Source organism: Cavenderia fasciculata, assembly GCF_000203815.1.
Source record: "Cavenderia fasciculata unplaced genomic scaffold Scf_ET2XIPL01COFD4-5, whole genome shotgun sequence".
In the NCBI taxonomy this organism is placed as follows: Eukaryota; Evosea; class Eumycetozoa; order Acytosteliales; family Cavenderiaceae; genus Cavenderia; species Cavenderia fasciculata.
In genome coordinates this window covers 1,197,450-1,219,439 of record NW_004457695.1, presented here as the reverse complement: position 1 = coordinate 1,219,439, position 21,990 = coordinate 1,197,450, and the positions used below count along the sequence as shown (strand labels likewise).

At 32.2% G+C, this 21,990-nt stretch overlaps 10 protein-coding genes across 10 annotated transcripts; 6 read left to right on the top strand and 4 right to left on the bottom strand.

Moving 5' to 3' along the window:
- Positions 1 to 97: 97 nt before the first annotated feature.
- DFA_08086 (uncharacterized protein) lies at positions 98 to 3,994 on the top strand (the record flags this gene model as incomplete). The annotated part of the gene is made up of 7 exons (XM_004355535.1): positions 98 to 105; positions 508 to 727; positions 829 to 1,046; positions 1,306 to 2,350; positions 2,448 to 3,419; positions 3,533 to 3,860; positions 3,963 to 3,994. The coding sequence occupies 7 exons, from the start codon at positions 98 to 100 to the stop codon at positions 3,992 to 3,994; spliced, it is 2,823 nt and encodes a 940-aa protein (XP_004355588.1).
- A 75-nt stretch (positions 3,995 to 4,069) lies between these two features.
- On the top strand, positions 4,070 to 5,816 carry rad9 (component of 9-1-1 complex; the record flags this gene model as incomplete). The annotated part of the gene is made up of 3 exons (XM_004355534.1): positions 4,070 to 4,213; positions 4,296 to 4,722; positions 4,810 to 5,816. 3 exons carry the CDS (start codon positions 4,070 to 4,072, stop codon positions 5,814 to 5,816), a joined length of 1,578 nt encoding a protein of 525 aa, XP_004355587.1.
- A 145-nt stretch (positions 5,817 to 5,961) lies between these two features.
- On the bottom strand, positions 5,962 to 6,434 carry rps20 (40S ribosomal protein S20; the record flags this gene model as incomplete). The annotated part of the gene is made up of 2 exons (XM_004355533.1): positions 5,962 to 6,051; positions 6,126 to 6,434. 2 exons carry the CDS (start codon positions 6,432 to 6,434, stop codon positions 5,962 to 5,964), a joined length of 399 nt encoding a protein of 132 aa, XP_004355586.1.
- A 318-nt stretch (positions 6,435 to 6,752) lies between these two features.
- DFA_08083 (uncharacterized protein) lies at positions 6,753 to 8,236 on the bottom strand (the record flags this gene model as incomplete). The annotated part of the gene is made up of 3 exons (XM_004355532.1): positions 6,753 to 7,106; positions 7,178 to 7,337; positions 7,428 to 8,236. 3 exons carry the CDS (start codon positions 8,234 to 8,236, stop codon positions 6,753 to 6,755), a joined length of 1,323 nt encoding a protein of 440 aa, XP_004355585.1.
- A 411-nt stretch (positions 8,237 to 8,647) lies between these two features.
- On the top strand, positions 8,648 to 9,965 carry DFA_08082 (uncharacterized protein; the record flags this gene model as incomplete). Its single annotated transcript, XM_004355531.1, has 3 exons — positions 8,648 to 8,699; positions 8,861 to 9,464; positions 9,566 to 9,965. 3 exons carry the CDS (start codon positions 8,648 to 8,650, stop codon positions 9,963 to 9,965), a joined length of 1,056 nt encoding a protein of 351 aa, XP_004355584.1.
- Positions 9,966 to 10,716: 751 nt separating this feature from the next.
- Positions 10,717 to 13,128, bottom strand: DFA_08081 (AAA ATPase domain-containing protein; the record flags this gene model as incomplete). Its single annotated transcript, XM_004355530.1, has 3 exons — positions 10,717 to 10,917; positions 10,981 to 12,803; positions 12,882 to 13,128. 3 exons carry the CDS (start codon positions 13,126 to 13,128, stop codon positions 10,717 to 10,719), a joined length of 2,271 nt encoding a protein of 756 aa, XP_004355583.1.
- A 252-nt stretch (positions 13,129 to 13,380) lies between these two features.
- On the top strand, positions 13,381 to 14,254 carry rpl22 (S60 ribosomal protein L22; the record flags this gene model as incomplete). Its single annotated transcript, XM_004355529.1, has 3 exons — positions 13,381 to 13,449; positions 13,752 to 14,051; positions 14,192 to 14,254. The coding sequence occupies 3 exons, from the start codon at positions 13,381 to 13,383 to the stop codon at positions 14,252 to 14,254; spliced, it is 432 nt and encodes a 143-aa protein (XP_004355582.1).
- A 101-nt stretch (positions 14,255 to 14,355) lies between these two features.
- DFA_08079 (uncharacterized protein) lies at positions 14,356 to 15,195 on the bottom strand (the record flags this gene model as incomplete). The annotated part of the gene is made up of 4 exons (XM_004355528.1): positions 14,356 to 14,399; positions 14,636 to 14,820; positions 14,899 to 14,932; positions 15,051 to 15,195. 4 exons carry the CDS (start codon positions 15,193 to 15,195, stop codon positions 14,356 to 14,358), a joined length of 408 nt encoding a protein of 135 aa, XP_004355581.1.
- A 1,415-nt stretch (positions 15,196 to 16,610) lies between these two features.
- On the top strand, positions 16,611 to 18,684 carry DFA_08078 (uncharacterized protein; the record flags this gene model as incomplete). The annotated part of the gene is made up of 6 exons (XM_004355527.1): positions 16,611 to 16,943; positions 17,036 to 17,310; positions 17,383 to 17,509; positions 17,582 to 17,656; positions 17,774 to 18,183; positions 18,618 to 18,684. The coding sequence occupies 6 exons, from the start codon at positions 16,611 to 16,613 to the stop codon at positions 18,682 to 18,684; spliced, it is 1,287 nt and encodes a 428-aa protein (XP_004355580.1).
- A 178-nt stretch (positions 18,685 to 18,862) lies between these two features.
- DFA_08077 (Arf GTPase activating protein) lies at positions 18,863 to 21,770 on the top strand (the record flags this gene model as incomplete). Its single annotated transcript, XM_004355526.1, has 4 exons — positions 18,863 to 18,958; positions 19,091 to 19,152; positions 19,254 to 21,163; positions 21,250 to 21,770. The coding sequence occupies 4 exons, from the start codon at positions 18,863 to 18,865 to the stop codon at positions 21,768 to 21,770; spliced, it is 2,589 nt and encodes an 862-aa protein (XP_004355579.1).
- Positions 21,771 to 21,990: the final 220 nt, after the last annotated feature.

Sequence of the window (21,990 nt, the reverse complement as noted above, 5' to 3'; positions counted from 1 at the left end):
AATATAATACGGTATGAGTAGATGCTTACCATTATTCTCTATCCATCGTTTAATGCCTTTCTCTATATCGGTTGTGATTTGTGTGTTACTGAATTGAATGTATAGGTAATATTATTTGTGTTTGTATCTCTTTATCTCTTTAACAAGAAGGGCCTCATTACCTCTTCATTCGGACTTGTGATGAACAGATTGAGTATACTATTGAAAGTAAAGATAAGTGCACATCTATTTTCTTCTAGACAATTCATCCATTTGTGGTAACTAAATCATTGATAGCTTCTATTCCTCCATTACTCTTTCTATCATTTCCTTTTCAATTCCAATATTAATATTAATTACAACAATACAGCAACTAAACAATCAACAAGAACATAATAATACTTTTTTTTAATTTGTCAGGTGTCCATCACTGTGAAAAAGTAGATAGATGTTATTTTTAATGATATTATTAACCAATAGAATAGATAGACAGATAGATAGATAGATAGATTAGATGTTTCTTTATAGGGTATTAAGATCATCATCATCTTCTTCTTCTTCTTCTTCTTCTTTGTCATCATCATCATCATTTAGATATTTCTCAACGACAAACAATATGACTAGCAAAGGACCAAAACAATCAACTATCGAAGGTAAATTGAATACAGAATTCAATCCCATTCATCTTGAAGTAAACAATGAAAGTTATATGCACAGTGTTCCAAAAGGAAGTGAAACTCATTTTAAAGTAAGTCAAGTCTGGCAAACAAACAACAATCAATCTGAATGAATGAGACCAACTGATATTATATTATCGATCGATCGATCGATCGATCACACATGTAACAGGTAATTGTAGTCTCTGAATTATTCAAAGGTAAATCAATGATTCAACAACACAGAATGGTGAATGAACTATTATCAGAAGAATTAAAGGGTGGTGTACACGCACTAAGTATTAAAACTGCTACTCCAGAATCTTGGGAAAAGAACAAAACAATCACTCCATCTCCTAATTGTATGGGTGGTAGTAAAAAGGAAAAGGAAAAAGAACAAATGGAACAAAAGTAACAAAAGTAACAAGTAATAATAAATAATTGCGATAATAATAATTCAAAAATTAAAACTATTATTAATTATAATAAATAATAATTGGGTGGAAGATGATGACAATCACTCCATCCACCATCAGATGGTATAAAGAACAAAAGTGGTTTGAATGATTTGATTGAAAGAGGTACTTTAAAAGAGTCATCATGTTTGTTTTGTTTGGTGAAAAAACTAATCAACTTAACTTATTCATTGCACTTCTTTTTACTCTTCTAGTACATACAACAAAGAAGAAGAAGAAGATATGTCTCCAAACAATAATAATATAAATGTTGTAACATCATCTTCTTCAACGGTCGACCGTGTATTATATAATAATAATAATAATAATAATGCTACTACGTCTTTTAATCATATCTTTAAATCATTGCATATTAGAAATACTGTATTTAAACAAATGTCAAGTCTACCTCCATCATCTTCATCATCATCGTCATCAAGTAAACAAAGCGTTGGTATTGGAGTATATAGAAAATACTATGGTTATTTGAAAGGAAAAGAGTTGATTGCAAGATCATTACCATTGACTTGTTTGATTCAACAATATGCACTGCCATGGGGATTTATCAAACATTATCTTCCACCAAATAGAAAGAATGGTGGTGATGTATTGCTACGATCACACGCCATCAATATGTACTGCTGTCATCCCAACGCAGACATTGAAACACTACTGCATCTACTCGAATGGTCACCCGACTATCAACCTCTAGACGATGTTGTATTGGATGCAGTATGTGATCATGGTAATATTGATATACTCAAACTACTACATCGTCGGTATCCAAAGATGCGGTGTACTGTAAAGGCTGCTTCAAATGCCGTAACAAGTGGACACCGACATATCATCGACTTTTTGATTGCCAATCGTACCGAAGGCTATGGATTGTCAACATATGAGGCATGTGCCGATCATGGTCACTTGGATATTCTCAAATTACTCATTCAACACAATCAAGCGTTGGGTAGTGGTAGAACTGGTATTCCAGTCGGTCGGTGGCTAGTCTCTGCATTAAGAAAGGCTGCTCGACACGGTCATCTAAATATCATCGAATATTGTTATGAAACTATATTGTCTATTGATAATGACAATGATAATGATGACACTACTTCTACCTCCACCACATCCTCTTATTTTCAATTGGCAAAAGAAGCATTTGTTGATATAGGTTGTGAAGCTTCGATTCATGGTCATTTGGGTATCATTCAATTTATTCATAATAACCAATTAAAAGCATTCTCTAGTAATACAATGGATACTGTATGAATTCATTTGAAATATAATATAATATAATATATTTATAATTGATCCCATTTGAAACTAACAATGTATATATTTATTTATCTTTTTGTTAAAGGCTGCAATGAATGGATATTTAGATATGGTTCAATTCTTGGACACTAATAGAACAGAAGGATGTAGTAAAGCAGCGATGGACAAGGCATCTGAAAATGGGTATTTAGAGATTGTAGAGTATTTACATAAACATCGAACTGAAGGATGTAGTAAAGCAGCGATGGACAAGGCAGCTGAAAATGGGTTTCTCAGTATAGTTGAATTCCTTCACCAAAATACAAGTCAAGGATGTACAGTGGCTGCAATGAACTATGCCGCTCGCAATGGCTTTATTGACATTGTAAAGTACCTGGATCAAAATCGTCTAGAAGGTGCTACCTATGCTGCAATGGAAGGTGCATCTCTAAACGGGTTTCTTGAAGTTGTAGAGTATCTACACTATAACAGACCTGAAACTAAATCAATTGGAGCTCTCTCAACTGCAACTTATAGAAATAGATTAGATATTTTAGAATTCTTATTTGTTAATATGAATCTAACTGGAGAAGGGGTAGGAGCAGGAGTAGGAGCAGGATCACCCAACTATTCATTGGATTTGGCAGCTGTTCAAGGTAGTTTTGAAGCCATTAAATTCATTTATGATAATACCTCTGAGAGGTGTTCATCTGATTCATTGGTATCGGCAACTCGATATGGTCATTTTAAAGTAGTAGAATTAATTTTAGAAACTCGTCGTGAACAACCAGCTCTTAAAGATGCTATTCTAATGGCTGCGGAATTTGGTCATTTAGAAATCCTCAAACTACTTCATCAACATCATGGTGGTAATTGTCATCCATCTGAATTATTTGATAGAGCAGTAACCAGCGGTCATTTGGATATAGTTAAATATATTCATTCCAATTGTTCACTCTGTTCCAATGGTTGTTCCAAAGCAACGATGGACAAGGCAGCAGAATGTGGTTTTTTATCAATAGTTGATTTTCTTCATCAAAATCGAACTGAAGGTTGTTCATACAATGCAATGGATTCGGTAAGACTGATTCAAAAATATACATATATATACATACATATATAACTCCAATCCAGATCCATTTATATTTACTCTTCCATCCATTCGTATCATATACATGTATATTTATATAGGCAGCATCACAAGGATATTTTGATATAGTTACCTTTTTACATAAATATCGTCAAGAAGGATGTAGTAGAGTTGCAATGGACCAATCAGCTAGCATTGGAAGACTAGATATTGTCTCATTTTTACATCTGAATCGTACAGAGGGTTGCTCACCGTTGGCTATTGATTTGGCATGTTCCAACAAACACTTTGAAGTTGTTTCATTCCTACATTTCAATCGTAGTGAAGGTTGCACCCCAAGATGTTCAGGACCATCCAATATCATCGAGTTTCTATATCAACATAAAAGATTGAAAAGAATTGTTGATGATGAAAATGATAAATTAAAATGTTTAATTTTGTAAAGTACAATAAAGTCGCATAGTTACAACTTCAAAAAAAAAAAAAGCGCCAGAAAAAAACTGTAGTTTTCCTCGAATTTTTGAATTTTAGCATATGATGCTCAAAAAATTAGAAAAAAGTAAATTAAAGTATCCAATTAGAAACACACAACATAGAGATAGATATAGATATACTGATATATATTAAGATAGATAAGAATGAGTTATCCATCATCGAATCAATCAGATCAAGAACCAATAGTATTAGAAATACCTTCTAAACATTTTAAATTGTTTGCAAAGAGTATGCAATGTATGGGTAAACTTGGTGATGAAATTGAAATGGAGTTTACTCCAAACAAGGTATGATTAGGAATAGATTAGAATATATTGATAGTAGTAGTAGTAGTAATATGGAACTAATATTTATTTATTTATGTTTTAGTGTATATTTGCATTGACACCATCATCATTAAACTTACATTTTAGAATGGAATTGAGTAAAGAGTTCTTTGGGATCTATCAGATGCCACAAAACAGAGTGTGTATTGGTATAAAAGCAAGATCATGCTATTCATTCTTTCAAGCTCAAAATGTATTACAATTTATTATCGAAGTCAATATTGGTGAAGGCAAGGTGCAGTTTCATCAACGATTCAACGATCATATAAGCAAGTCGTACCGAACTGCATTTGAATCAAAGACTGAAATAAGAACACCTCAAAGCGACCCATCAAAACTACAAGCTCGAATGTCAATTAAACCAAAACTACTATCTGAGCTGATTTCTCATTTCTCTGCTCATACTACTGAAGTCATTCTTGGTCTTGGTAAAGAAAGAATTTTCTTTAAAACTCCTACTCCAAGTGATTGTATGTAATATATATATAAATATTTAATATATTATGATCGTTTAATCTGTTATATACTAATTGTTTCATCTTTTTTATTTAATTTAGCCGATATTCAAGACAAGAAAAAGATATTACATACAGAGATTGGAGTTGATTTGAATGAATTGGATAAATATGATAATCAATTTGATTTACCATTGCGAGCTGTTTTCCAACTAAAGGATTTGAAAACTATTTCAACCTATCTTGCAGCACTACCAAATGACAGCACTCCTTCACAAATCTCACTTGGCGAGGAATACAGTTTGACATTGCAATCACGTGTTGGTAATACTTGTTTTATTACTATTTATTTTGCTGCCGACACTACTGTTGATCATACTGCCTATCCTCAACAACAATATCAACAACAACAAATGCATCAACAACAACAACAACAACAAATGTATCAACAACAGCAACAGCAGCAACAACAACAATATTCTCCACAAAACCAAATGGTTATTGCAAATAATAATAATAATAATTATCAACAAAGACAACCTTCACAACAACAACAACAACAACAACAACAACAACAACAACAACAACAACAACAAAGACAACCTTCTCAACAACAATTTAGATCTTCACCACCCTATAATAATAATAATAATAATAATTATCAATCAAGTCCACATAGAGGAACACCTTCACAAAGATCAGAGTTTGGAAATGATGGTGTTTATGATATTGGAAATTATGATCAATATGACCAAAGACAAAATGGTACTCCACAGCAACAACAACAATCTGGCGACAATTACAATAATAATAATAATAATAATAATAATAATAATAATAATAATAATAATAATAATATCCAACAACAACAAAATCAATATCAACCACCAAATCAACATCAACAACCAAATCTATATCAACAACAACAACAACAAATTATCCTTCAACAACAAGCACAACAAAATCAAATGATTTACCAAATGAATGAAAGTCAAACAAGTAGAAAATCAGCAACAAGAACATTGGCTCAAGACCTTTATAATGATCCAGATGAAGATGACCAAGGACAAATGGATGATGAAGAAGTACCATTTTCTCAAGATTCATAAATATTTAAATAATTAATATTTTTGTACATAAATAACAACAACAAATCCTTTTCCATATGTAAATAATAATAAATCAAATAAAAAGTAATACTTCAAAAAAGAAAGAGTTTTTCGGGAAAAAAAAGTTAACTACTCAAAGGTTTATTTAAGCAGTGGTGGTAGCTGGAGCAGCCTTCTCTTCCTTCTTGGCCATGATGACTTCAACATCAACACCCATTTCGATATCAATGTTGTTCTAAAAGTGTAATAAAAAGAGTAAGTTTAAACTGATCTATTTCTTCTATTTCTTCTATTTTTTTATAATCTTACCATTTGAGCAATGAACTCTTGTGGGGAGGAAATGTGGATGACACGCTTGTGAATTCTCATTTCGAAACGATCCCAGGTGTTGGTACCTTCACCACATGGAGACTTACGGGTGGTAAGACGCAAAGTCTTGTTTGGGAGACGGATTGGACCCTTAGACTTGACCTTGTGCTTCTTGGTAAGATCGATGATGTTGGCACAAACCTTTTCCAAAGACTTGGAGTTGGTGGAGGTGAGGGTGACAGTGATCTTGGTGGTCTTTGGGGCTTCGACCTTATCGCCAGCTACTTTCTTTGGTGGAAACATCGACATGATAGAATGTGATTAATCAGAGGTGAATGATTAGAGTTCTATTTCTTATCTACAAACAGTGATAAGTCGAGCGAGTGAGCGAGAGAGAGCTGCTGTGGTGGTGGTGGAACTGCACCGCGATGGGATAGTGAGGAATGAGAAAATTGAAAAAAAAAATTCAAAAAAATGAAAATTCATTTGAAAACGGGCAAAAATTTCAATGACAAAAAGACCGAGTCGAGTTGCAGTGAGAGGTTCATTGTAATTAAACTTTGAAAAAAGTATATTTATTTGTTATTATTTATGATTTGTTTGTTTGTTATTTTTTGTTTTGTTTTTTTAATAGGGAGCTTGAACACCAATTGATCTTGTTACAGGAGTTGGTTTGTAAAAATGATTATATTCTGAACATACTTGAGAAAAGACAACCTTTTCATCTTTTAGTTTTTGGTCATACATTTTGAGTATAAAGTGAATACCAAATATCAATAGAATCGATATTAACAAAAGTACGATGAATTTATCCAATTCTTGACCAGACATGATCATAATCAAAACTTGTAGAGGTGAAAAATAAGTGACAATGGTTGAACTCACAAAATGTGGATTCCAAACATCAATCAAAACAATATTATCTGTTGATCCATATGGTGTTGTTATTGAATCAACATACATATTTGGATTATCAATTTTCTAGAAAATAAAATAATTAATACTAATTAAACGAATATTATGCATTTATATATATATATATATATACTTACACCTTTATAACGGAATAATTGAACTGTTTTTGTTGAATATGTGAAAAACAAACAATTGATTACACTAACCAATAACAACAAGGTACCACAAATCATTTTACTTAAAAAGTCTAATGATACCAATAATAATAAGAAATTTAAAAATCCACAAAATCCAAAACTAAAAAGGAGAAAAGGAAAGTAATAGATAATAATATTAGTATTTTGATTGCTTCTTTTTCTTCTTTTTTCTTTTTTTTTTTTTACATACATTATTAATTTAAATAAAGGGGAATTTGTAAATAAAATAAATTCTTGATGTAATTCAAAGTATTTATCAATTGGATAAGAAATTGTATCTTTAATTTTTCTAAATGGACTCTTTTGTCTTATTCTAGCAGGTGTAGATGCGGTAGAGTTGGAGTAGTAGATTGATTCAGCTGAAACATTATTCATGTCTTCGTCCATACCATTCATTCGTTCATTGGTACTATAGTTTAGGAATGATGCAGATGATAGATTGTGGGCACTATCATCTGCATCATCATCATCATAGAGTGGTGTCTTTTCAGCCGATGCAATAGATGGTGATTTTGGATAAGAATGAATAGTCTTTACTGCAGACATTGTAACAGACTTTCTAATTGATTTTGGCATTGATATTGGTGTTATTGTCTCTTCTTTAATTGTACCAGTATTGGTACCAATACTTTTGTTGTTATTCATTGGATTTTTTGATATTGGTGTAATAGGTATAGAATTTAATTGATTCATTATATTATTATTATTGTTATTGTTGGTTGGTGTAGTTGATTGAGATTGTATAGTATTCAAGTTTGCATTTAGTTTTTGATAGATTGGTATATGTGAAAAAGAAGAGGAGGATGTTGATGAAGAAGAGGTTAAAGATGATACTGATGAAGATGGTGTAGGTTGAACAGATGATCTTCTACTAGTAAACATGTTTGATGGTGTCGGTGGAGTATATAAAGATACTCTTTTTTTCAATACTGATGATGGTTGATGTTGTTGTTGTTGTTCACTCTGAAGAGTAAACAATCCTTCTTTAGAGTTATTCATCTTTTATATATTATTATTACAAAAGATATATGTATATATATAGATAGATTGATAAAGATTGCGATATATATTCTGATCTTTTTTTTTTTTTTTTTTTGCTTGCAACTCGAATTAAAATATTTATAAAGTTGGGTGATGTTCCCGCCTTTACTAAATTTAAACATTGTAGTTTTTTCAACAACCACTAAATAATTTATAAAATTTTATTAATCTTTTTTTTTTTTTAATCTTATATATATTTAATTTAATTTAATTTATTATTATATTATATCTTTCAGCTCCCTATATAGAGAGATAAATCTCAAAAGATATTCTCATTCTCTTTTTTTTTCAAGTTTTTTTTTTTTGTTTTTTAATTTTCGAAAGAGAGTAGGTTCTCACACCCCTCATACTACAAACAAAGCAATCAAGATGGAATCACATGATACAGAGAATAAGAATAAAATGAAGATTTACGTCAAAGGTATAAAGGAATCACACGATTTAAAAAAAGAGAGACAAAGAGAAAAAAAAATAAAAGATATTAATATCTTATTCTATCATATATATAATATATATATCTATCTTTCTATCTTTTCTATCTTTTCTATCTTATCTATCTTTACTTTTAAATATTTTTTTTAGGTATCACTGATAGAACAGATAAAAGAGTAATAGAAGACTTTTTCAAAAAGTTTGGACCAGTTCAAGACGTTGTTACTGGGTTTAGTGACTATGCCTTTGTAGAGATGAAGTACGAACAAGATGCAGAGGAAGTCATCCGAGCAAGAGAAGGTGTCATTGATACTCGTCATGTCTTTTTCGAGCGTGCCAAGGAAGAGCGTCCAAGAGGCGAAAGAGGAGGCGATCCACGTGATGGTGGCAGATCATATGACGGTGGCAGAGACAGATACAATGACCGTGGTGGTAATGACAGATACAATGATCGTGGTGGAGACAGATACCCACGTGGTGGTGACCGTTACAATGACCGTGGTGGCGATCGTTACAATGATCGTGGCGGTGACCGTTACAATGATCGTGGTGGTAATGACAGATACAATGATCGTGGTGGTGACCGTTACAATGATCGTGGTGGTGATCGTGGTGGCGATCGTGGTGGCGATCGTTACAATGACCGTGGCGGTGACCGTGGTCGTGGTCGTTCACCCCCAAGAAATGCTATGCGTGACTCTGCTTGTTACAATTGTCGTCGTGTTGGTCATTTTGCTCGTGATTGTCCCGATAGGTAAGAAAGAAAAAGAAATAGAGAAGCAATAGAAGAAATAGAAACAAATCATCAACTGATACATATTTTTTTCACTCTTTTTCATTTTTGTTTATCTATAGACCAAGAAACCCAATGTATTCAGATACAAGAGGTACATTAAATACTAGATATCATCCATATGGAGGTGATAACGATCGTTTCAGACGTGGTGGCGGTGCTTCCAGTGATGAGAGACGTGGTGATGATGATAGACGTGTAAACGACGATCGTAATGGCGGTGATGACAGACGTGACGATGACAGAGAATACCGTCGTGACGACAGAGAACGTAGTCCACCACGTATCTCTAATGGTAATGGCGGTGACTCTTACAACAATAATGGTCCAGTCTCTCCACCACGTGGAGGAGGCGGTGAGGATCGTTACCGTGGCGGCGATGATGACAGCAGAGAATACCGTCGTGAAGAAAGAGAACGTAGTCCACCACGTGGTGGAGATTCCCCAAAAAATTCACCATAAATTTAGATTTGGTAAGAAACCAATAGTAATAATAATAATTAATAGTTTGGAGATTGTTATTAACCATTTTTTTGATCTTGTTTAGGAGATATTTTTCAAAAAATGAAAAAAATTTATATAGTCCATCAACATGTCAACCTAAATCAAATTGTAATCAACTTATCAATATTAATCAAATCATAAAATCAAAAACTTGTTTTTAAAAAAAAAAAAAGAAAAAAACTGAATATGGTCAATAGTATTGGAATCATAAAATGTTTTATTTGGAAATATATGGCTAATGAAATAACATGGCTATCAAATTTGGTCAAATTGAATGTGGTGGTTTGTGGTAGTGGACATTGTGGTCGTCGTGTTTATAAAAAAAAAAAAGAATAGGAAATGAATAGAATAAGAATAGAATAGAATAGAAGAATCCATATTGTATGAGTGAGGGTAATAAATTCATAGTTGACAATGTTGGTGGTGGTGGTTTGGTCCATTTGGAAACAAAAAGAAAAAAAATGTGGATTATCAATGGATGGAAACTAATATGAAAAAATGAGATCAATTCAATTCATAGTAAAATTAATTTGGTTGTGGTTTTTGGTATATCACTCTTTGTTTTCTCTCTCTCTTTTGGATGGGATAAAAAATTTATGGAAACTAAACTTTATATATTTCTTTCATTTTGTTTAAAACTACTTACAAAAAAAAAATCAGGTAAATATAATTTCTAGAAACTTCATTACTAAACTCCTTTCTTTTTATTTTATAGTTTTTGTAATTTAGATTGTTTTTGATAATTATCATAAAATTCAATCATTTCCTTTGTAATACCCTTTTTAACCAAACCAATGGCACTTTGGAAATGCCTCATTTCAACCTTTTCAATATTTAAATCTTCTTTCATTGCACAAACAGATGCTTCTTTACAAATTGATGTTACTTCTGCTCCACTATATCCATCAGTCTAAAAAGAAAAAAAAATGTAAGTTTAATGATTATTTAAATAAATCTTCTTTTTTTTTCTTACAATATTTGATAATAAATCAATATCAATATCATTTGAATGAGGAACTTTTAAAAGATGGATTTTAAAAATTTCTTTTCTTGCTTTTTGGTCTGGTGGTGAAATGTAGAGGATTCTATCGATTCTACCGGCTCTAAGGATAGCCTTGTCAATGATATCTGGACGATTGGTTGCAGCTACAATGGTTACATTGGTCAATGGTTGTATACCATCCATTTCTGTCAATAGTTGAGATACGACACGTTCAATGGCACCACTACCTTGACCGGAACGTTCGGTTGCCAAGCCATCCATTTCATCGAAAAAGAGAATAGATGGAGAGTTTTGACGAGCCTTTTTGAATATATCTCTGACTGCACGTTCCGACTCTCCGACCCATTTGCTAATGAGTTCTGGACCCTTGACGGCAATAAAGTTGAGTCCAGATTCTGTTGCCAACGCCTTGGCAAGCAGTGTTTTTGAGCAACCTGGTGGTCCATACAATAAAATTCCTTTTGGTGGACGGATACCCATTCGTTCAAAAGCGGCTGGATGTTTGAGTGGCCATTCAATAGCCTCTTTTAATTTTTCTTTAATGTCATCTTGTCCACCAATATCCTCCCATTTTACCTTTGGTACTTCTACAATCACCTCTCTCATTGATGATGGTCTAATCTTTTCCATTGCAATCATCATGTCTGAGAGGTCAACAGAGAATTGAGACGATGCATCTTTATCTTCTTCTTTATCATTTAGAATTTCACCATTTTTAATTAATTTATGAAATTTAATTAAACATGATTCTTTGACGAGTGATTCCAAATCTGCACCAACATAACCATGTGTTTTACTAGCTACTAATCCAATATCTGCGGGTGTCAATTGATTAGGTATACGAGAACATATTATACCAAGGATATCTTGTCGATTGATTGCATTTGGTATACCAATTTCAATTTCTCTGTCTAGACGACCAGGTCGTCTAAGTGAACCATCCAATGCATCTGGTCGATTAGTACATCCAATCACAACTACTCGCTCATCTGAATTGATACCATCCAGCAGAGTCAGTAGACATCCAACAAGACGTTTTTCAATTTCAGTGGTAGCTTGATCACGTTTGGGACAGAGTGCATCGAGCTCATCGATAAATATAATAGATGGTGCTCTTTGTGCAGCATCTCTAAATATAGATTGAATTGCCTTTTCCGTTACACCATAATACTTGTCCAAAATATCAGCTCCATTCATTGTAAACAATGTACATCCACTTTCACTAGCCACAGTTCTTGCCAACATTGTCTTTCCAGTTCCAGGTGGTCCATACAATAAAACACCTCTTGGTGGTTTAATACCAAATCGATTCAACATTTCTCTCTTTTCAAATGCCAATGAAAGTATCTCTTTAATTTCTTTCATTTGATTTGATAATCCTCCAATCATTGAAACAGGTGAAACATTATTATTAACTTGATTATTATTTTGATTATTGTTTAGTTTAAATTTTGTTTGATCTAATATTTTTGAAAATATATTTTGTTGTTTACTGTTATTATCGATAGAATTAATTTTAAATTTTGTTTGTCTACCATTTAAACAACAATTAAAAGTATTTCCATGTGTAAAATAATAACCAGATAATTGTGATGATACCAATGTTGACAGTAATCCATGTTGATTTAATTGTTCAATATAACTTGAATATGAAACGTTTAAACATTCAATATAAACTGTTGATGCATTTAATAATATTATATCAGATGATGAGGAAATGATTTTTGTCAATTGAATTGAATCTCCAATATTGACTTTAATATTATCTCTTATAAAATTATCAATTAATATATCTAAATAGAAGAAAGAAAGATGAGAGATGGTTAGAGAATGTATCAATACAATATAAATATATACTCATCTTTACATACAATTTAAAGATAACTTTTTAACTGGCCAACATGTCAATAAACATCCATTATTTTCATTACTATCATCAATACTACTATCACTACTATCGATACTTTGAATTAAAACCAAATCACCAATTGATAATGAAAGAGTTTGCATTTGTTTATAACAAAGGTATGCTACTCCTCTTCTTTGTGATGAACTACCATTAGATGAAGATGAAGATGCTTGTGATTGATTTACATCTTGTACTATTAACTTTATCATCCTTTGTATCTATTTCTATTGTAATAGTAGTGTATGTTGAGAAGAGATGATCATCTGATTTGTTAAAGTGGGGCAATCATTAAAATGTCATTTAGAATGTTTTTTTTTTTTTAATTTTTGTTTTCGGTTTTTCGTTGCGCCGTGTGTGTCGCTGTGTGGTGTCTGTCGCTCTCTTCGTTTGGATACACATATAGAGCCGCGCTTGGCATCTAGTTAGTAGTACATACCAAAGTTAGTTCAACTCGTTCCAGAATGCCATCTGTTCCAGTATGTGTTAGAGTTAGTAGTAGTAGTAGTAGCAGTAGTTTTAGCATCAAACAGGTTATTTATTGCACAAAGTACTTTGAGATTCATATCATATGCTTGCATCTATTGAATCTCTACAATGACAATAACAAACTTTGTTTGTCTACCACCTACTCTCCAGTGATGACGTAGTATTCAAAGTATCAGTTTATAGGGCTCAATGTCTTTTCTAATTGTCCACTCGTGTACAGTTTTAAAATTGACTATACCTATCTACTGTTTACCCAAAACCACTATCAGTTATCCCTACCCCCTATCCATTACATATGAACAAAAAATATTAATGTTACCTTACCTCTTTTACTTATTTCATTTAGAGAAACAACAAGTCCAACAAGACCGGTCTCAAGAAGAAGTCCAAGTTCACCATTGACTGTAACGCTCCAGGTGGTAAGATCCTTGACGTCGCCGTCTTTGAAAAGTTCCTCCACGATCGTATCAAGGTCGACGGTAAGGCTGGTAACCTCGGTACCTCTGTCACCATCACCCGTGATAAGAACAGAATCGTTGTCCAATCAGTTGTTCCAATGTCCAAGCGTTACATGAAGTACTTGACCAAGAAGTACTTAAAGAAGAAGCAAATTCGTGATTTTTTGCGTGTTGTTTCAACCTCTAAGGTATTTATGGACATCTCGCTGCAGCCCGCAGTCTAGTTAATTATATTATATAATATGCATTGTGTTCTATACATTCTATTATATTTTATAACTATATATTCATACAAATAACTAATAATTTATCTTTATCTCTTTTTTAGAACGTCTACACCTTGAAGTACTTCGCCACTGCTGAAGCTGCCATGGAAGAAGAAACCGCTTAAATTAACTCTGGATAATAATAAACTAGAATTGTTTAATCAAATCAATATTGATCTTATTGTTGTAGTTGTTGTTTATTTATGGTGATTTTTTGCGTGTTGTTTCAACCTCTAAGGTATTTATGGACATCTCGCTGCAGCCCGCAGTCTAGTTAATTATATTATATAATATGCATTGTATTTGTATTTTGTGTTCAATTAATAATGCGAATCGTAAACATATTTTGTTATTGAGATTACCCCTTTTTTTTTGGAATCAATAATTATCTTGTGATGGGGAAACTTTTGGATAAATAACTATAGTTTTACAAATGTAATGTATCCTATAGATTATTTATTGGTTGAATTGATGATCCAAAACTATTTAGAGGGTTCTGCATTTACCATCGTACCAGAAACAATGACCGCCGAGTACTCCGAGAGTATCACACTTTAATTGTGTGTTCAAGGTGTTACAAGCCCAGTCATTGTTACCAATAAGGTCCTCTTCAACATCTTGGGTGGTTGGTTCTTCAACTTGTTGTTCGTAAGTGAATGGATTAGCGATACACTTTCCATGCTCCCAAATACTAATGAGAGAGAGAGAGAGAGAGAGAGAGAGAGAGAGAGAGAGATCAAAATATAATAATAATATTAGTAATAGTTACTTTTTTTTTCTTTTTCTTTTTACTCCTACCAAACCTAAAATATCAAAAAAAAAAAAAAAAAAGGTGAAAGTGTTAAATATTGAAATATTGATTATCATCTTAACATTTATTTATATATATTTATAGAGGCTCTATCTCTAGATATCTAGTACATACTTGACCAGCAATGACGCACATCATTTTAGACTTGATGCCTGGACACATTGAAGGTTTGGTTACATCGGTAACAATGGTGGTTGGGATAGCAAAAGCTGATGCCAACAAAATACAAACTAAAATAACTAATACAGATTTCATTTTACTTTTTATCTATTTGAATATAATAAATAATATAAAGGGGTGTAGTTGATCAACAATTAAGACTCAACTGTTGTTGAAACCCACAGGAGGGCTTGAGACTCTCGTTGGCTTGTCAAAACATCCCGAAAATTTAAATATTTTAAAATGTGTAAAAGAAAATATCCAAGACGCGTGAAAAGGGACAATGGTCGGTACCCAAGAATCTCATCAGATTCCCTCCTCTATGATGAAGTTGCCTGGTCTCGGATACGAAATTTAATCTCTCCTTTTTCAAAGCCGGCGACACAATCCAAGTATAGATATTTGAATACCAGGTCGGGTCATATGATAGATCATATCCTTTGCACATCATATGTGGGTGACCAAATTGATTAATAATAATAATAATAATCTTTAACTAATATTACCACTTTTCACAACAACAACAAAAGGTAAGAGTTTTTTGCTAGCTTTATTGTGCTAGATCTATCAGTTGAATAAATATTGATGGCAGTATTAGGTCATCCATCTTCTTTTTTGGTTACCCTTCAATCCCCATCACGAAAGAGAATATTCTCAAAGTCTGTATGGGATCACTGAAGGTTCAACTGTGTCCCACATTCACAGGGCAACTGTGAGTGATATCGGGACACAGATGAGCCTTCCTTCCTTTATCTCCGGTTGATCAACCGGACCATCAATATCAATATGAATACCAATATCTTTCTCACTCAATGACCAAATACAATAAAAAATACCATCTCAAACATTTAATAATATTTAATATTTAGTATTAATATTAAATGTATGGTGTATTTACATGTAAATAAATACATACATACATATGTACTCTTAACTCTGAGACAAAAAAAAAACGAATCAGTTCTCCTCCTCATGATTCAAACGGTTTTTTATCTGTTTCTGCAGCAAAAAATTATTTTGATTTATTTTTCCCTCTCGGTTGATTTTAAACATCGCCCATCCCCACCCCATTGGTCTATTTATAACCAAAGAGAGTCTGTCCACACTTTCTTTCATCATTTTTTCTTTGTACTAGTAGACAATAACAACAACAGTAGTAGTAATAGCAGTAGTATCCCAACAGCTACAGCTATAGTTCTTCACCATCCAATCCATCATTGATTGTTGATTGATCAAAAACACTTAGACTAGACAAGCAGAAGTAGTATTTGATCATATTGTATTATTACACAAGAATAGTAGTAGTTGTTGTTGTAGTTGAGAGACAGACAGACAGACAGTTCTAAACTATATTTCGTATGTTCTATAAACAATGATACTGTGTTGGTTAAAGAGAGAGAGAGAGAGTTATTTATCTATATGTTTAACTAACCTTGTTTTTTATTTTAAAAAAAAGACAAAACGATCGTTTAGAAGGATCGATAATATTTATTTATTTGTAATCAATCATCATGACAGGACAATCATCGACAGCAAGAACAACGAGTACGCAGAGTTTTGATAACCGACTTGAAGATGACCCCGACATTGATATTGAGGATGATGTTGCGGCAGGCGATGCCAAGCGATCAGCCATCCCATTCAAACGTATTGGTATTGGGTTTTTGGTAGCATCGATCATTGTCGCCATTCTCACCATCACCATTCCATCTGGTATCATTGACAAGATCGAACTCTATGCAAACGGTGTACTCTTTCGTATACTCTTTGCAACCTTTTTAATTTGTCTCTTTATTTGTCTATGGTGTATATATTATCTTGGTGGTGAACAACATGCTTGGGAGGTAAAACAAAACAAACTTAAACCAAATAATATATATATATAATATATTCTCTTAAATATTAATTATTAATTTATTTATTTATTTTTATATAGGATCCAGAAGGAAATGAATTAAGTTTAAATTTCTCAAATGTAACAGCAATTATTGGTATAGTGATAGAATTTGTTCAACTTTGTAGTTTTAGTTGGAATGAAGGTGCAGAGTATACAGGTAGTGAGGCATTGAGAAATTCAAATTATTTGGCTGTTCCCTATGCATCTGGTAGTGTCTTTAATGTCATGTATTGGATTTTATTTGGTATTGCTTTCTCTCCCTATATTTTCGTTGTATCTGTTAGATTATTATTACATTTCTTTACAAGAAGATTGTAGGTTATAGAAAACAAAACAAAACAAATCAAATCAAATCAAAATATTTATATTTAATCCTTTTAATTTAGTGGAGAAGCATATACAGCAGGATTTGTAACAAAGTATCAACAAAAGATTTATTCCATTTTATGGTTTTTAGTCAATACAATGTATTTACCTGTCATTTCTACAATGTTTGGTGGTATTGATTGTACTGTAAGTAACTTGAAGATAAATTAAATATATATATATCATTTTAATTAATTATTTATACCTTATATATATTAGTTTAAGGATGATATGGCAACATTAGATTCAAATACATCAATTGATTGTTTAAGAAAAGTACATATACCATTTATTGTATGTTCATTGGTAGCATTGATTATGTATTATCCAGCGGCATCGTTTGCACAATCACAGACACAAAATATTAGTGATATCAAGTTTAAGCCACGTGTAGTATTTATATTTGTACAGGGCAAGGTTATATTGGCCGCCATGACAGTGTTTGCCACATCCTATGTTGCCGTCTATTTGGTGGCAGTCAGCGTTGTCAATGTTGTATTTTTAGTGATCAATGTGTGGTTGGAACCATGTATTGTATCGTGGGTCAATAGAATGCGTACGGCATTCTTTACGTTTTGTATCATTGCCACTGTCACCTCTTGGATTGCCATGTCTGACAATGTGGCCCGATTCGTCCCTCTCATCCTCCTCATCATCGGTTGGATTTCATTTGCCGGCTTTTATTTTGTATTCTATCATTTCCGTCTAAACATTCGTGTTTCCAACTTTTTCCTCTCTCTCCTCGGCAAACAAGTCATCGTTGAAGAAAAAAACAAACGTTCTTCAAGTATTGTAGCATCTCATCCAAATGATGTTCATTTGTAACACAACAAACATTAAATAACAAAAATAATAACAAATAAAAAATAACTTATAATAATAATAATAATAATAATATTACCCTCTAAAAATGAAAGATTTAAAAAATTTTAATTAGTTTTCTTTTTAGTTTCAAAAAGTATTACGTATATACGATTCTGTGAAAGTAGACAAAGAGTTGAAATTGGATTACTTTTTTTGGTGTTGGTTGGAAAAAAAAATTTCATTAGAATGATGAATAATGAATTTTACAAAAAAGGATAGGTGACGTTTTTAATATAAAAAACTAGAATTAAAAGAATACCCACCCCCTACCTCCTCCTACACACTACCACCATCTATTTTTATATGTATGTATGTTGTTGTTTCTCTTCTTGGCATGTTATGATAATTATTACTTTAAACATTCCAATTGGAAGTATTTTTTTTACTATAGTAGAAAGAAGTGTCCTCTAGTACTGTCTTTATTATTATTATTATTATTTTGTGGTCTTAAAATTTAATATTATTCTATTCTATTTATTTATTTATTTCCTTTTATAAATTTAAAAAAGACACTCAACCAACACACATATCACACACACACAGAGAAGAGAGATATTATTATTATAGAAGTTAGTTACAACAACAAAATCAGACCTTCTTCCTCTTTTATATTATTTATATTATTTATTATTTGAAATGACCATGATGATGGAAAAGAGTAAAAACGAGACCCTATTGTGGGATCTAAGAGAATTGGATGTAAATAGTAAATGTGCAGATTGTACAGATAGTGTAAGTAGAAATAAATAAATAAATAAATAATCACAAAATAGAAAGAGAGAGCGCACAAGAGGAGAGAGCAAAAAAGAAAAAGAAAACTAATATTTTAATTTTTATTCAAATAATCTTTTATTTTAATTTTAGTTTCCAAGATACTTAAATACAACTTTTGGAACTTTTGTTTGTTCAGTTTGTGGTGCTATTCAGTAAGTAGAGATAAAGATGATGATGATGATGATGATGATGATTAATGATGGATGTACTTAAGTAATCTAATATTGATTTGTTTGTTTGTTTGTTTGTTTAGTCGAGAATTAGGATTTAGAGTAAAGACATTGTCATCTGATAAGTTTTCAGATGAAGAGGTTGAAAAGTTAAAGAGTACTGGTAATGAAAAGGCAAAGGAGGTATGGATGCATTCATGGACTGATAAGCAGTTTTCAATTCCATTGCCATCGGATGAGAAACGTGTTAGAGAGTTTATAAAGATGAAATACATTGACAAGAAATGGTTGGACAAGAGTGTATCGGCCGACATGTTAAAGTCACCAATGAGAGCATCGGCCAATACAACTCCCAAAGCTGTCAGTATCTCTAATTCTCCCAAGACCATGTCATCCAACACACCATCATCATCAAATGTTGCTCACATGACTCCAAAATCATTGTCTGTCAACAACTCATCATCAGAGAGAAAGACAAATGTTGATTCTAGACAATCCCTCTCAAGAGAATTTGAAAGTTTATCAGTCTTGTCAAACAACAATAATAATAATGATTCAACAACAAGAATTGATACTTCATCTGCATCCACACCATCAAAGATTAATAGTTCAAATTCTTCATCTTCATCTTCATCTGATGGTGGTAAACCATTTAATCCATTTAGAGAAGAGAATGCTTATTTCAATGATAAACCAGCTTCTGCCAATACAAAGGAATCATTCCCACCATTCTCAAAGGAACCATTTGATCAACACCATTATCTCAAAGAGAAATCTTCATTCTATCAAAAGGTTACACTTCAACAACCCACACCAAGATCTCCTCCAACCAGTATCCATGACAAAAAGAACCAACAACAAGGAACTGAAAAGATGGATCAACTTTTATTACAACAACAACAAATTCAACAACAACAATTACAATTACAACAACAACAATATCATTTACAACAACAAGCCATGAATAATAATGGAATGACGAATAATAGTATGAATGGTAATGGAGGAATGAATAATAGTAATAATGGTTTCTTTAATCAATCACAACAACAACAACAACAACCAATGTTGGCTTTACCTGCACCAAATCAAATGAATAATAATCAACAACTTTTATCAAGTGGTCAATCATTATTTAGTGATTTATTACCTCAACAACAACAAGCACAACAACAACAACAAATGATGTTGCAACAACAACAACAACAACAACAACAACAACAACAACAACAACAACAAGCACAACAACAAATGATGTTACAACAACAAGCACAACAACAATATCACCAAAATCCATATGCAAATCAACAAGTTTATCATAATCAACATCAACAACCAATATTATTTTTCCATCAATCAACAACAACTACAACAACAACAAATGATGATAATCAAAAGGTAGGAGGAGAAGCTGTTTTCCCAGAATCATCAAATGGAGTTTCATTTGAAAGTGGAAATAGTTTAAATAATTTTGATGATGAACAAAACAAGGCATGGAGAGATATTGAAGAAAAGAAACGTCAATACCTCCAAGATCATGATTTGGCAATCGAGTTGCAAAACAAGGAAAACCAAGCATCTGCTGAAACTAGAGCCCGTAGTAGAACTGAACCACCTCCAAGAAGAACCAATTTGGATTACAATTCTCAACCCAATAGTAATAGTACTGGTGGTAGAAGTAATAGTAATAATGGTAACAATGGTAATAGAAATCGTTCATCATCAACAGACAATGATTATAGAGCCAATTACAACTATGAAGATTTGTATAGCAACAATAATAATAATTATGATCCATCAAGACAATCATCAAGTCGTCAACCAAGCACAAGAGATTCAAATACATCATCTGGAGAAGCTTTCCATCCGGCCATAGGTAGATATCAATGTTTTGGTGGGTACAATGACAACCAGAATTATGAAGGTTATCAGACCCCCCAATATAACGACAATATCCGTGGCAGCGGTAAACACCGTCACCATAAAAGCATAAGTAAATATTAATTAAATTACTCCAAACTCTCTCTTTCTCTCTTTCTCTCTTTCTATCCCATATATTACCATATATTATTTATATAGATAAATTTCAAAATACTCCATATTCTTCCTATCATTCTACCCATAATAATCATTTCACATCTTCTAACCAATCTCAACCACCAACTCAACGAAAACAGGATATTAATATTAATAATAATCATTCAAACTTTAATGCTAACCACCGTGATATCAACTATAATAATCAAACAAATAATAATAATAGAGGCATGGTTCAATATCAAGCCGAAACGCAGCAACAACAACCTCAACCTATACCAATACGAAAATTAATGGATTGTGATTTGTGTGGAGTGAAACTTTTCCATGATCAATTGCCTCAACACAAAAATAGGGATTGTTTATTTAGAAATGTAAAATGTCCACTCTGTAACAACGTTGTCCAGTACCTACAATACCAAGACCATCATGATATTTGTCAATCCAAAAAATATACTTGTGGTGTATGTGGTATAATTTATTTGGGTAGAGGTATGAAAATTGAAATTGAAACTGAAACTCCCTATTCTTTCTACTCTTTATTCTATTTCTACTCTATCTAAAAAAAAAAAAAAAATCCTATTGTTTCCAATATTTTCTTTTTTGGTATTAACAATTTTCTTCTTTCTTTTTCTATTAATATTTAGACATGCCAGCCCATTTATCGTCTGCTCACGGTAGATAAGAAATTTTCCGGAGGTTATAAAATTAATTTCAAAGATTATAAAAAACTATAAACAAAAAAACAAAAAAAAAAAAAAAAGAAAACTAAAACTAAAAATA